Source organism: Haplochromis burtoni, unplaced genomic scaffold, assembly GCF_018398535.1.
Source record: "Haplochromis burtoni strain Fernald_Lab_line unplaced genomic scaffold, NCSU_Asbu1 Contig_290, whole genome shotgun sequence".
Classification (NCBI taxonomy): Eukaryota; Metazoa; Chordata; class Actinopteri; order Cichliformes; family Cichlidae; genus Haplochromis; species Haplochromis burtoni.
In genome coordinates this window covers 530,042-545,715 of record NW_024582651.1, presented here as the reverse complement: position 1 = coordinate 545,715, position 15,674 = coordinate 530,042, and the positions used below count along the sequence as shown (strand labels likewise).

Sequence of the window (15,674 nt, the reverse complement as noted above, 5' to 3'; positions counted from 1 at the left end):
CTGGACAATGGAAGATGAAAGGAAAGAAGCTGCAGAGTCTGATGAGTCTTTGACATCTGGATAGAAGGATTGGAATTTGATGTAAATACTACCCTGCCTTATATCAGTGGTTCAGGCTAATGTGGTGGATATTTTCTTGGCACACTCTGTGCCCCACAGTACAAGATGAGCATCACCAAACAACACCATAGCCTACCTGAGCATTGTCGCTGACCATGTCCACAGTGTACCCATTTTCTGATGGCTGCTTCCAGCAGTATAACAAACCGGTTTCTTGGACATGACAATGTCACTGTACTCAAATGGCCTCCACAGCCACCAGATCTCAGTCCAAAAGAGCTCCTTTGGGATGTGTTGGAAGACTAGTATCATAGATGTGGAGCCAACAAATTTGCAGCGATTGTGTGAGGCGATCATGTCACTATTGTCCAAAATTTCAGAAAGGTTTCCAGTACCTTGTCGAAGCTAAAGGGGACAAAAGGGGGTCGCCCTGGAATTAGGAAGGTGTATCTAAAGGTATATTCAGGTTGACATTAATTTTACTTGTCCTAACAGAATTACTTTTATTTAACAAATTGAAGAGTTAAATGCAGTTTTAAGATGTTTGTGTTCTATGTTTTGTGAAACACTGTTATACACCACGTGTCACTTGGCAAGTGAAAGTAGCTATTCTCAGTATGTGTTATGTATAAATGTCAACTACACAATACCTTATTGTTTGACACCAGCCTGTGGTGGCCCCCCCAGCGTGGCTTGTAGCATCAGGCAGTCTCTGTTTCGTCTGCTGCAGAACAGTTATAGAGATGGAGATAGAGCACCTGCCCTCGTGCCTGAGCACTGTTCCCAGCAGCTTGCTAATGTCAACCTGCCTGATACGCACAGCAGGGTGGGGGCTCCAAGACAGCAGCAATTTTCCACTGTATGCGAATGAGACTGGAGAGCAATCTGCTGGTCTAAGAGCCTCATAATCAGCACATCATTATCAGGAGGGGGTTGGTGCATGGGGTGGCAGCGGAGGAGAGAGGAAATAAAGGGAGGGAGCAATGGATGACACAAAATGAGTCTGTGGTAGCAATGAGACATTGTATTACATACGGGGGGGAAAATAGAGAATTTTAGAAGCATTAGAATAAAGGACAGTGAAGCAGATTCACAGCAAGACTATACAAAGCAGAGAGTACCACCTCTGTTTACACTTCAGCTGGGCTCTTTGAAAAGCAGCAGCGGGCTTTACTTAGCTCACCGTAGCTGGGATTTTCAGTTAGTGAGTATTAGTGCTGGTCTTCAAAACTCAAAAAATCTAATGGGACACATACAGATATATTGTGACAGCTCTTTGAAGCTTACCTTGACCTGCATGCATTTTTCAGTGAGTTCAAAAGGAGCAAGGACAACAAAAGCTGATATCACAGCCCATATGTACTCTTCTCTGTTTCCAAAAGTGCCCACCATTTCTGTGTACTCAAACTTGCCTTTAATCCTTTGTCTGGTGATGGAGGAAGCATTCTGGTGGGCTGAGAATTCACAGATGGCAACAGCCTGCCATTCTTTTTGATCTCAGACTAATTCCTGAATCACATTTAATTGCTCAGGTGTTTTTGTTAGCTATTTCTTGTGCTATTCTTTAACGCCTTGGCTGCTTTTAACCTCACCATCAAGCCAGATTTAACTGGGACCAATGCAAAGTAAAGAGATTTACTGAGCGGCACCCATACCACTTATAGACTGTGACCCAGTTTATTCTTCCTGCTTGGCAGTAAAAAAGAAAATATCCAAACAGAGCTATTTGGAAAAAGCTTTAGTTGCCATCAGGTAGTTTTGTAATCCGTGCTTTAGGTTTTAATGTGTCAACAATCAATCATAGCTGTCCAAATAGAAATCCCCTACCGCTTTTTGCCGCAAGGTGGCAATAGCGCACAGAGCACTTGGCCTGGCAATACTTGGCTCGGGTTGGGTGCACTGCTATAGTCTATGTGATGGGCAATTCATTTAAAAAATGACTGTCCTGTCAGAGGCCTTCCTTAATGGCAAACTCTGAGCAGCATATGGGTCTTTTTTTCTTTTCAGTGTTTAAGATGCAAGGAAATCTTGTTAACCTAGATTTAGTCTATTCCCACTGTCAACAGCTCATACACAAGAGCACACGTACAAGCGAGTTAGTGTGAAACCTTACTGCCTGCCACCGGTCGCTAAAGTGCCTTGCTCAAGGACAGCTGTAGTGAGAATTGAGGCTGTTTAGAAAACAAATAAACAAATACCTGTTTTTTTTATGTTGTTGTTGTTTGTTTATTTTAGTTAGGAGGGGCTAAAAACTGTCCATTGTATCACAAGAACTTGGGAGGCTGTGTGCAGTTTCGTCAGTCCCGTCATTCCCTGTTATTTATTTCACTGCTCTCTGTGATATATTCAGAGGCTATTCGGAGCAGTAAGAAGATGATGTCAATACTCTGTCTCGCACACTTGACAGCCGAGCAAATTCAATTGGACTGACTCCGCCTTGCTCATGCGGGACTTGTCCACAGGCTTTTCATACTACCGCGTGCCTATCTGATGCACGCCTGGTGCTCTCTGACGAAGTCTCTCCGTTCTCCTCCAGTCACTCAACCTCATCACCAGTGAGGAGCAGTCTGACGCACAGGACCAACGGCAAACAGGACTCTTCCCGGGAGTGTGTGCCCACGGAGCAACATGTTCCCAGCGTGGAGACGGGGAAACCGCACCGGGAGCTCGACGGTACCACTGCGGACCATGACTACAGCTGGACGGACTGAACAGGTCGGACAGGTGTGGGTGTCCTGCTGGGTTCTGCTGCTGACGACTTGTGTCCTCGGCGCCAAGGCGCAAGGTAAGACGCGCAAGTCAGTGATTTTTATTCACACCGGACTGCTGCTGTTAATAAAAGCAAAGAAGCGCGCAGGAAAGTCTGTGGGAGATGTAGGTATGTGACTAATGTCAGTCAAACAAAAACTGTGGCAAAACTGTGTGCGTTTTCAGTTGAAAAAGTCACATTTGTTACAGGACAACCACACTTCAATTCGTCACTCGTTAAATTAATTGCTTCAGACAACGCGTCAACTGTCGGGGTTTCTTCTCCACAACGTACCCCCACTGTGACCACGGGGCCACTCGACTGTTCCAAACGCTCAAGGAGAACCGCCTGCCTTCTCAAAAAGAAAAAGAAAGAAAAAAAAGTCGCTAATATTTTGAGTGTAATGTAGATATGTTTTGTCTTTGTGTCATAATAGCTGAAAAACACCAGGTGTCTGACTTAATATTCATGTCATAACGTGTTGTATTCCATGCTATAACTGCTTTACAATGCATTATTTATAAGATTAAGCCTCATAAAATCAATCGGTCCTGAAAACCTCAGAACATTTCACCGTTGCTGAAGTTTGATCTTCCCCATCCGCCTATAGGTAGTTCAGCAGATGCTGTTATTAACGTGCATGAATATGGCTATGGGACAGTAATGCAAGGCCTTTGTTTGAAGGCTGTGCTGCTGTGCTGTGCCTCTTTTGGTCCTTTGTAGTCTCCCACTTAGAGAGTGTGTGAAAGTAACGGGCTTGACGCAAAATGAATCCATTACAAAATATGTGGTGTTCATTTCTTCCTTGCACAGTTAAAGATGTAAGGAGGCAGGGAGACTATATCTGCACTAATTAAACAATTACTGTGAACTGGTATGACTTCTCACTTTACATCTGTTCGTGGATGTCCTCTTGGCCAGTGAGAAGATAATGAGATCTATAGTAAAAAGTAAATAAAGACAGAAAATCAGAGAGAGCATTTCCACCTTGCTTTCTAATTTCACAAATGGAAAAGCCAGTTATCACAAGAACAGAAGATAAGTTTCTAAATGATAAAATGTACTTTGTGGGCTCACTTGACTTTGAATTTCATTAGTAATCTGAGTATATTTGTATTGAATCGTGTTTAACCTTACTGTTGGAATTCAAACACAGGATCTTTTTTTGGACAGCAGGTCTCGCAGAAAGATTAATGTTTGACATACAGAGCCGTGAAGAATTTACTTCTATAGATCCCAAAGGATGAAGAAAGTCTTGTTTTGGAAGTTAGTTCATATGAGAAGTGGCTCTCCTATGCGCGCGCCATCTTATAATCACAATGCTCAGTGAATCAAAGTGCTAAAAGCAGCATAATCCCTTTGCTTGTTTGTCTTTGAACAGGTCGCATTGCTCTAAAGTGCTTCCAACCTTATCTGAAAAGAGTCTCAGGCGTCTCTTATTATGCAGAGCACAGTTCCTCTAACAGTTATTAGCATCCTTTTCTCAAACTAACATGCCTGGAGTCTGTGAGGATCTGTTGAGCGCTTCTAGGCTACTTGACAGGGCCATACCTTTTCTCCCCAAATGGACCTTTTTCTCATCTTTGCTGTTGGTATTCTGGCCCCTTGAATGTTCCCGGGTGTGCATTAGCATTGGTGAGAGATTCACTCTTCAGTCTGCCTACTCTTTCAATTGAGAAGGGCCTCCTCTATGGCGCACAATTGCTGCTTTTGGTTCTTTAGTGAAGATGCAGTCGCAGTCTTTGCAGGGGGTCATCTCAGCATCCAGAGAGGTCTTGTTTTTCTGAAGCTGGAAGCAGATCTCCTCCTCATGGGGAATCCTTGTTTGCAAATGAGTGGCAGTGCAACAGTGCCTCTGGATAAAGTTAGACATGCTGTAGTCATTCCCTGAGAGGGGAGAACCTCTGAGGATGTCATAAATTAGGTGACATAGATGCACGTGCTTTTCCCCAGGGAGCCATAGGTGGTGTGAACTTGTTTTTCAGCAAGTTCCTAGCAAGGCTCCAGCTGTGTTATAAAAGCTGGTTGCTTCAGTGCACAAGAGGATACATGATAGATCCATGGGGGAACCTTTCTACAGGCTGCTCTCAGCAAGCCATTTTAAGACTCATTTAGAGTCCCTCATCAAAATACCAAGTAAATTGATGTGAGTTTTTGTCTTCCCCTCTGTATCTCCTCATTTTCTCCTCAAAGCCCCTGCTGCTGAAATCTGTCTTGCAAGTGATTGTGTTTTTTATGTGCATCTTGTCGTGCATTTGTAAAAGTGTGTGTGTGCGTGTGTATGCTTAGTGGTGCTCATGTTCCTGTCTATTGAGCTTTAATCTAGATAGCAGCATTGACATTCTGCCAACCGGCAGCTGCTATAATTTTCTGGACGTACGTTATTATGCAGCTTGACAGCTGTCAGCCATTTCCAAATCTTTAAATCTTATGATAATCCACCATGCTTACAAAAAAAGCGTTTGTTTAAAACACTCTGAATCCTTGTGTGATTAAAACTCCCTGCTCTAATGCGGGCACCAGATCATAATTCATCTACATCAGTGACACACAACTACGCATGCATGCATGCAAAGTGCATCCACAGAAAGATACAAAAATCAATATGTACAAGATTACACAACTCCATCAAGAGAAATATAATACAGTTTTAATGGAATCAAAGTCATCTTCCTACAAAGACGGATGACAGACCTGTTCGTCTGCACCCACACATACAACCCTCCATCACAAATAATAGAAAGCTCAATCTGTTTCGCATGTAGCTCCATAACAGTAGACCTGCATAGTCCCATTGTTTCGACATTGGCCTCTGGCATCTGATTTTGTGATATGACAATAGATCATGAGATCTATCGGTGACAAAATCACAGCATATTCCAAAACCTGAAGCTCTTTGGATTGTGTTGGGAGTCCTATATGTGGCTTGGTGATTTGGGAGTGCTGTAACTTCTCAGCTGCCATTGCATAATTGCACGGTGTACATATTTATGACATATGTATCTCCCTGTTTGGTGAAATGCAGTTAATTAAACATGTTGACTGCTCCTGAGAGCTAACAGCTGCTGAAATTTGGACTAAATGCTTGTTTACTTCTCAATTTGGCTCATGCCAGGAGAGACCTGCTAGTGGCTTGCACAGCCTCAGGTGAAATGTGGCGGCAGCCTTCCGACTTCCAAATCAAACAGCTGCCTTTTTTTTCTTGCCTTTATCTCTGTTTTTTTTTTGTTTTTTTTTTGGGTGGGGGTGCTTTTTGTTTCTGTTGCCACAGGAGGCTTTATCCTTCAAGATAGAACATATCACAGCTTAACTGGGGGGAAAAAATGAAATGGTGCTTTCGAATGACTGAATGAAAAAGACAGACTTTTTTCCTTCTAAATTAAGGGTAATATTTTCCCCCAAAAAAGAAAAAAAAGGAAATACAAATGCTTCAAATGGGTTTAAGTGTGACAAATGATTACAATCAAGTTTATTGTTGAAGAACAATGGGGCTGTTGTGCTGTCAACGCTTTTTAGCTTCAGGAAGCCTTTAATTGGCTCAGTCGAGCAGCAAAACTGTGTTTATAGTTCATAAAGGAAATGTAATCAAATTAACTTGTACTGCAGGGTTTTGGCATTCGCCCCTTGCCCAGTAATTGCCATTTGCCCAAAGGGCTATGGAAATGGCTATTTGCATGCAGGAAATAGTCTGATCTCCTTCCATGTGTGTGCTATGCTGATGTCTGCCTATCAGCATAGCAGAAATCAATACTTTCTATGAAGAATGAAGGTTTTTGGGTTTTTTTGCTTTTTTTTGCTTTGTGAGTGTTTGGGACTTAGTGTGAGCCTGAGAATACAAGATGTGGAAGAACCTGTGGGATCTTCACTCAACAAAATTGTGTTATCCAGATTGATTCGTTACCCACAGAGAGTCCTTCTTGTCTTACTGAGTCAAAAATACAGTTTGGGCAAGGTATAGGGTACTCAAATTAAATTTTTCAATAATAACGGCATTGATCTGGAGGCAAGATCTTCTTTTGGGGCCCATTTTAATCACATAGCTGAGAGTAGTTTCACTTCCATGTCTCCTTGTTTACAAATGAGACTTGGAGGGTGGAGTGCTGCAGGGGAAAACAGGCAAATTCTTCACATATTAATTCTCCTGGCTAAATGTCTAATCAATTTGACACAAGGCTGAAAGGCACCTCAACTATCAACAACAACAACAAAAAATGTCTCAAAAAAGGCCCTGAGCTGGGACGTAAGCTCAAAGAGGATGTGACCTTGAATGCTAAAGGGAGGGGAATGTGAAGGGGCACTTTTTGGTTAATTTGTGTAATATCATTTTGAAAAGGCAGCAGGATGTTGTGCATGCGTCTTCATCAAAGTATTATTGTAAGGAGCCATATGAAAGCCTTTAAAATTGTGTCAATACTTTTGTCCAGGGAAAAGAGAGATTGTACTTACCGACTATTCTTGGACCATACATCTGCCTTCAAGCCCCCAAGCTGTTCCATGTAAACATTTAAACAACACAAAGGCAACTCAAGGAAAACCATGGTGAGAAACAATGCTTTTTACAGCATAATGTGCTCACTGAATCTCTGCTCTCATCCAGCGTGCCCCTCCTGGGGACTGGTGAGTGTATTCTTGTGTTGTGAATAAAATGGCAAAAGAGACAAAGACATAGAGAAATGGAGGAAAAAAACTGTGGCGAGGTGGGGGTGGCGGGTACATTTTTTTCCTCCTGTCCTCATAAAAACAACTGGCGGTACAAGTATCTATTTTCTGTGTCCGTTCACATGAACGACTTCACATCTTGACATTCTGCTCCATTCTTGTCCTGACTTCAAACCAAGCCAATAACGGCGCTACTACCAGCTGTGAGTCCCTGCAGTAAGTGATGACATGAATAGGCACGCCGATATTGCTGTTAAACTTGGTACAGACACCCAGAGTCTGCTGAACAACAAGCTCCTCAACATATGAAGCTAAAGAGGTCCGAAAGAGTGTGTATATTCCTGTCTTTGCTTCCAGTGCATTTTTTTGTGTCCAATGAAAGCTGTGTTTTTCAGGTGATATAGGCACCTTTCCTTTTATTCTTCTTGCTTCGACCATGTATGAATGCAGGGTCAGTTGGTAGCTTTTAAGATTAGGCTTAAAACGTTTTTGTTTTTGATAAAGCGTATCCTCCCTAAGTTACTCTACAGTAGGTCTAGAGTATTGGGGGATTCCCATGATGCATTGAGTGTTTCTTTTTCACTCACCTTTTTCCACTCTCTGTGTTTATACACCACTTTGCATTTAATCATTAGTTATTATTAATCTCTGGCTCTTTTCCGGAGTGACAAATGGCTTCCCCTCCCTGAGTCTGACTCTGCTGGAGGTTTTACCTGTTAAAAGGGAGTTTTTCTTTCCCACTGTCGACAAGGAGTTGGGGGGTGTCATTTGATTGTTGGGATTTTCTTTGTATTATTGTAGGGTCTTTACTTTGCAATATGAAGTGCTTTGAGCAGCTGCGTTTGTGACTTGGGGCTATATAAATAAAAGTGAATTGAACTGGTTGGGCAGTCCAAGGCAAGGTTTTGTCTGTAAAGAAGGAGTCTCAGTGTTCCCCAATCGCAGGGCTGAGTTTGCTGCTCTGCTTCGCAGCAGTCTTACCAGACCCACTGGTGGGCTGAGAAAATGTATCTTCATGCCTTGTGCTCATTATTGATTAGGGCCAGAGCTGCTCCTCATTCGCCATTGTCCCGTTCTTTGACACATGGGATTTCACTTTGTGGCTGATTTTTCTTTTTTCTTACACCTGCCATTTTGCACTTCTCCAAGATAGTAGGGAGCTCAACATCACCCCCCCCCCTCCCCCCTCTCATGTCATGGCTTGACAGTACTCCACCTTCACTAAAAAACAAATGGTGTGCTAGAGAGTATCTCTCTTGCATCAGGGGTATCATTGCAGATGTTAAAGCATGGAACAGCCAAAGGCATCAACTGAGATAAATCTACAGAAACTCATACCTACCATCACATCCAGCAGAGCTTTTGTGTTCGTTGATAAGGAATTCTGAGCTGGTAGGCATGGCAGAGTGGAGCAGGTTGTCATTGTAGCATGACGGCACTTTAATGTACATATATCTTTGATCGGCGTCCTTGCCTGTGACATCAGCAGAGTGTCTCATAAAAAGTGTGATGGTGACAGGCACTGACAGTGGTACTGCTGGCTTCTTCTCTATGGCTTGTGTCACATCTGGATTCTCTTTTCTTGGCCCCTCAGTACAAGCCACAAAAGCGCTTCAGGTGCAAGACTAAAAGCATAAGAAGGGGTTCAACTTCAGATGAAAGCTGAGACAAATGCTGTTTACTCCTTCTAAGGAAGGTTGCATGTAGGTAGATATAGTCACACCTAAAATACAAACTTCAACGTGATCAAGTCCTGGATAAATATGTTTTTTCTGCCATTTTTCCTGAATATATTAAGTGATATTGTGTTTGACCATGTCCTTGATCATTGCTTTTTCATTTATCTGCCAAGGCAAGCAATGCCTGGTAAAACCTTACAGTACTTAATCAAAATACACACAATGAACAAAGCCTCCGGAAAAAAAGGTGGCCTGAGAGTTTGACTGTGTGAATGATACAAATTATGCAAGTGTACCGTACATACAAAATCAATACAGCCTGGCAGCTCCTATTGAAATTGGCAAATTGAGAAACTTGTGGTATTCATTCTTTTACATGCTTACAGGATTAATGGGCGCAGAGCCATGGAGAGCCAGTGTTTGACAATGAAGCATGAATCTGCCAATACGCAAATCGAGTTGGCCATGTGTTTCTGCCTGGAATGATTTAGGATCAGTTTGGGAGAGCTCCTCAGAGGTTAAGTGGGAAGTCTGTGGTGCACTGCACCTCTAAAAGCAACCAATACTGACAAGGATGAAAGAGATCCTGCGCAGATACATTTGCCTATTTATTTTAATTTCAAAGGCAGCTTGAAAGAGGAATCCAATAAAGTGTCTTTATTGCTTTAATGCATGTTAGCAGATGCACAAGCATGCACACGGCAAAAGTGTGCAAGTATGCTAATAACCAAACACATTTCCTTATTCAAACACATGCATTGACACAAATACATGTAGATTGTTTCATTATCGCTAAATAGAGCTTTCTCAAAAGACCAGTATTTGAATGCTACTTTCGGCACAACTAATGAAAGTGGGGCACAGCCATGGTGTCTCGTGTGAATAGACAAAATCAGAATCAGCTTTTTCAGTGTGAAGCGTCATGTTCTGATGGTCCTCTGTGCAAAATACTTTCCAATTTAACCTGTCTCATTGCCATGTCGCAGTCACTGCCAGCTGCAGTGAGGTGGAGGAGAAAGAGGAACAGAGAGAGAAATGAATATTACTACGGATGTTGATGCTGGGTGGGGTATTGATGGAGGAAAGAAAGGAGAGCGCTGCATCAGTGGGGCAGAGATTGCTGTGGTGTACAGTAGCACAAATCCTAAATTCTGTGCAGATCCGACGGTAGCTAGGAAACAGCTGACAGTAAAATGGGGGGATCAAAGGGATTAGTGTGCCCAGTTTGAGCCCAAACAGTAACCCTTCCACTTCTCCTACTGCCAGCCTTTTTATACATTTACCGTTGTATTTCAGCACTTTACTCGGCTGATTAGACACAACCAATTTCTGGTTATCCCCCATGAGTCTAATTTTTTAATTTGGAATCACCCTTTTACACACTCTTTAGGTTTTGCGTACTCTCACAGACAGCTAATATTTATGAAAAGGTCACGGTTTCAATTTTAGATGAGGAGCAGGCTGAATGGACTCTTGCACACGCATGCACATGCACATCCGTAGACATAAACACACAAACAGAAAGAGGCTACACTAAAATACAAATGCCTACACGCAAGTAATCCAGACAAAACAAAGACATTGCATCTGAAGGAAAAGGATGCACATGTCAGACGCAATCAGTGCTGCCTTTTGTGATCTGAGTGAGATTTCCTGTCACTGGGGCTTGAGACGCAGTCTGTTTAATTCTGCAGGGGACTACCATATCCCAGATGCCACGGTCACTGTCTCCTCTTGTCTCAAAGCCAGAGTGAAGTAGCTAAACAAACGGGCCCCAGTGTGCCCTATTGGGGACATGCACTGTACTGCACCAGCAGGTCTTCTGACAAAATTGGACGTCTGTCTCTACACTGGAGACTCTGCAACCTCTTGTATGCACTATGGGCTGAGACAGAGCTTCACTCAAGAGAGTAAAGCCAAATCCGATTTGCATCACATATGACACATATGATAGCTCAAAACTGATTTGTGATGCCCGAATTAACCGAAAGCATTACTGCAGCAACAAAAGAAGGGCTGGCTATTGTTGTCCCTCTTAGTGAGCAGATTGTACACGTGGAGGCCTCGGGCTACATTTCCACATCACTGTCCCCAAATCTTTTGTCAAACTGCTGGTCAAGCTGTTTGAATTTGTAAGTGGTGGTGGGGTGGGTGTGCTTTCAAAGAATAACTTCCTCATTCGGTGAAAAAAATGTTTGAGCACATATTTTATTGTAACAATACTGGACATGCTCCTTGCCTGTGGCACCTACAAAAATGGGGAAGTCAGCTGGATTGTATCAGTTAAATGAAGTTGCTCTGGCCAACATGGAATTCAGTAAGTAGTCTTGATTTCCATTTCTGTGATCACTCAAGGGGTTGTCATCATTAGATTACAGTGAGCAAATTGTGAGAAGAAATGACCAGTCAAAAATGTGTTCTCTTAATCCTTGTTACACCAATCTCCAGATGCTTTAGAATGAATATGCTTGCTCTGTTAGGGGAGGAAAGCTGCAACTTAATTGTCAAGCAAAGAAACAGAAAGGAACAAAGATAGTGTAACAATAGGTTTGCATGATACATGAGTACAGGATGTAGAGCTGCTAGAACCGTATCCATCACTGTTGCACAGCAAGTACCTTTCTGCTTTTATGTTCCTTTGTGGGCTTTGCTCTTGATGTTCCAATTTTATTACTGAATGTTGCTTTATTACTGTGTATGTTAAAGTGGACCCAGTCTTGGCCTTACTGCATTAGTGAGAAATAGGGAAAAAGGAAAAAAAAAGACATGATAAGGGAAACTACAGAGGGAACATTTACCCCACCAGCCTTCTTGCAAACAGACTGCAGAGCTGACATATGCAAACTCAAAGGGTGGCGGTGTTTAAAAGCTTTAATCACACCACTGCTCAGAGCCCAATGTGGCGTTCCTCGCTGCATCATTGAAAGCCTGTTTTATTTATGTTGTCCAGAGTGAAGTACAGTGGAGTAATGGGGGGTGCGGGGGGATGGGGGGGGTGCATTGTGCTGTTGATTTAAAGCAAGGTGGAGCAGAAACAATGGCCATGAAAAAAACATGGCAAGGCTGTGAGAAGCAGCCCACTTCCATCACTTAGGAATGCACAGTGCCCAAAATGGTGCAAGAAAAAAATGCATGGGCGGCATACAGAAGAGCATCCGCAAATGAGTCTTCATGTAAACTTTATTTTATTTCAAAAAGTACAGTCGTGGCGGTCTAACCGGGAGAGCCGATTTTCCCAGCTAGTGCAGCGAAGGATCATGCGCTCATCATGTGCCCTATGTGGCGCATACAAGCCAATCAAGCCAAAGTGTGGAGTCTTTGAGCAAGCGTTTGAAGTTTTGTGCGAGCCTAATGCCTAATTGCTCTCATTAGCAGCCAGCGTTCACACAGTTATTCTGCACAATTAACCGGCTGCCACAAAGATGTCATGACGCAGAATATTGCGGTGGGTCAAGGGGAAAAAAAGGCTGTAATTAATTCTCACTTAAATTAATGATTTCATATTTCAAAGGCTTTTACAATAGCATTTTTTGGTGTGATTCCCTGAGGGAAAACCACTGAGTGTTTTTTTTGTGTGTCATCTGGAAGTGAGGAAGTGTGCATAGGTGATGGAAATCAGTAGCCATTGTTGTTTGACAGTAGGCACCTTTGCAGTGATTGCCTGTGTTATTAATTTGTGCGATGAGAGGAGGCAGGCTCCTCCAGCCTCTGATGGTTACGCACCGCATTAAAGAACTGCTGCTATGAATGACACTCAGGACTAATGAATATGAATACATTTATAAAAATAGGCACAGGCTCCCCTCTCATTGCAGATTGGGAGTGACAGTCACATTGGCTGGGCATGGTTGATGAGAGAGGGAACCGGTGCCCCTGGAGATGGAAGATGTTGCAGGGATCAGACAAACAGCCACACACACACACACACAGGTGAATGCCCCGGCATGATCATACTTAAAAAGGCTCCAACATTTAAGAAAGACACGCTTGTCATTTCATTGTTATTTCACGATAGTGTTTACTCACTGGATGCAAACAAACCCATGTATCAAGCATCTCTCTACCTCGCTGTTATATCACTGAAATTATAATTATCACAGCATCCATCATAGCTCATGCCTCCATTTGTGCACGATGTCACTGCACAAAAGATCGGTTAATATTATGTGTGAAATATTGAGCAGTTGGGAGGCTTGAAAGAGGATTTCTTTTACTTTTGAAAATCCACAGGTGTTGCATTGTTAGCTTGTGATTTATGCTGCACAAACAACACATTTACATTGCCTGTCAACCAACTTATAGATTATATCCTGTGGAAACAAAGTGCAGCAATTTATTGTCATTACCGCACGATTCATTTCTTTGAGATTGACTTTGGGGACATGAAGATATGTTAATTTATCTCTCTGTGGTTTGGCATTTAAGCACAGTCATTACCGTACATGCCCATTAATAATGAACCACTGTTAACTCAACATGAGCGTTCATATTACATCCAGTATATAAAGCAAGGAGAAAGGCTTTCAGTTCTGCACTTGGCTTTTTTGCTGCAGCTGCTTGAAGCAGATTTTTTTTAAATTCTCAGTATGAAATGTATTTTATTTTTCTTTTCATCACTATCAAAAGCTCTGTCTGTCAGTCTTCCCATCCTAAACACATAAGAGAAACTGAATAGTGTGTGCTTCCCTTTACACAGATGAGAGGTATGACAAACAAGGATATGCAAATGCTTTCATCTGTTTCACTTGGTTGGCAACTATTTTAATTGATTAATTGAAGATGTTTATTTGATTGGTTGCGGCTTAATAATTCAAGATGTTATCTGTCAAGCTGTTCAATTTAGATGCAACAGCGTGACTGTTTCCCCCTCATCAATAAGAGTTAATGTCCTTATTTTTTTCCATTTTTGAAGCACAGGCAGAACCGATTCCTCAAAGATTTGTGAAGGACTTTGATTGAGATAAGTAGGATATTCATTGCCATTGACAGACGTAACCTTGGTGAGTGTTCTTTGGCAAGCACTTGAGGAGCATGGCAGGCTTTCAGTGTCGGACACTGGGCATGACTGACACCATGGTGCTAACCTTGGGCCAGGTTCCTGTAGAGAAGTGGTTCAGTATTTAAGGCCCAGAAAAAACTCATTGAGCAACTGACTTAACTGGGTTAGACTGCACCAATGGATGCAAGCCATCAAGCTGAACTAATTAACAGCCGAAACAACCTTGGGAGCTGCAAACAACAGTGTAATTGCAGCATTTGCTCACCCTTCTACATTCATTCCCCAAATATTTTCTGCTGTATGTTTTAGGTGTTGTGCTACTCAGTTCATTCCTTTTTGCTCTTGAGCAACAGTTACTTCTTTCTGTTTCTCTCTCATCAGCTGAAATAAGGTTAGAAGTTCTTTTTCATCACATTCTTTCTGCTGAAAATTGGAGGATCATAACAGAAAGAAGAAAAAAAACAATATCTGTTGTCCCAGAAAAAAACCCACACACATTGGTTTGCAGGGTTGTAAAGAGAGCGAAGAAAAGAGCAGATGCAAAAGCAATCTTAGAGAAATGCTCATCACTTAGGATGCCTACAACGACTCTGCTTATTGGGGCGACTCACTTATTTACTTGTTATTTCTATGTCGGCATGTCTGTGTTGATGGTACTGCCCTAGAAAGTGAGTGTTTGTGCTTCTGAAACATGTTCACATAAATCAAAAACAGCAAAAAAGGAATTACTCAAAAGGGAGACTCATCAAATTCTGTCAGATTTGAACTCTCATACCACTGAGCCCCAGGGATTCTGTTTGATTTCCTCTCGATTCAGCAATGCTGCGATTTTCTTCTGAGGGTAGTTTGGCGTGAGCTGCTACTGGGGGTCAGGGGCCAATTCAGCCTTATTGAATAATAAATAAATAGAAATGTGTTCCGGTCGTAGCTGATCCCTGTTGTTTCTTCTCCTCTCGCTTCCCTGGGCGGATAGACAGCAGCTGGAGCCTTGTATTCTCTGTAATGGCCTGTATATATGCAGGGTTTCATATTTCAATCACCAGCACGGCAGTAGAAATTGGTGCTTTAGGATGAAGTTGAAATTGGAAAGTGGCTATCGTGTCTGCATGAGGAAACACATTTGAATCCCAGTGGAGAAGGTGCTTGGCAGCTGCATCTGGAACACAAGCGGACAAGTTCTTAGCATGGGGAGTTTAAGGTGGAGCCACAAGTGCTTCGGTTCCTCGCAAGCCATAGAAAAATCATTTTTCAGTGGAGATTGCTTCAGGGACACGTGATTTGAGGAAGTCTTTCATAATAGCACCATAATCAGTGATTCATCATTCAAAATGTTATTAAGCCATAAGTGATGTATTAGATTCTGATGATGTAGATGTACAATCACACCGTTAAATGCCACAGAGCTGTCTGTTCATGGCAATAAGATACATGTATTAATTTGTGCTTTAAATTTATTGGCTATAAAGTCATGTATGGAATGCTATGTGCATTCAAGAGATTTTAGTAGTTGTGCTGTGGCACCATCTGA

At 42.3% G+C, this 15,674-nt stretch overlaps 1 protein-coding gene across 4 annotated transcripts in view; it reads left to right on the top strand.

Annotated features, from left to right (window-relative positions):
- Positions 1 to 2,326: 2,326 nt before the first annotated feature.
- The window catches only part of sdk2a (sidekick cell adhesion molecule 2a), an 88,986-nt gene continuing 75,638 nt past the window's right edge, over positions 2,327 to 15,674 (top strand). For 3 of the 4 annotated variants that reach the window (XM_014339405.2, XM_014339406.2, XM_014339404.2), the window contains exon 1: positions 2,327 to 2,845. In XM_014339405.2, the coding sequence (XP_014194891.1) occupies positions 2,689 to 2,845 (157 nt within the window). In that variant the 5' untranslated portion in view covers positions 2,327 to 2,688. The remainder of the gene's footprint in view (positions 2,846 to 15,674) is intronic. The other variant, XM_005940326.2, reaches the window with a different exon arrangement.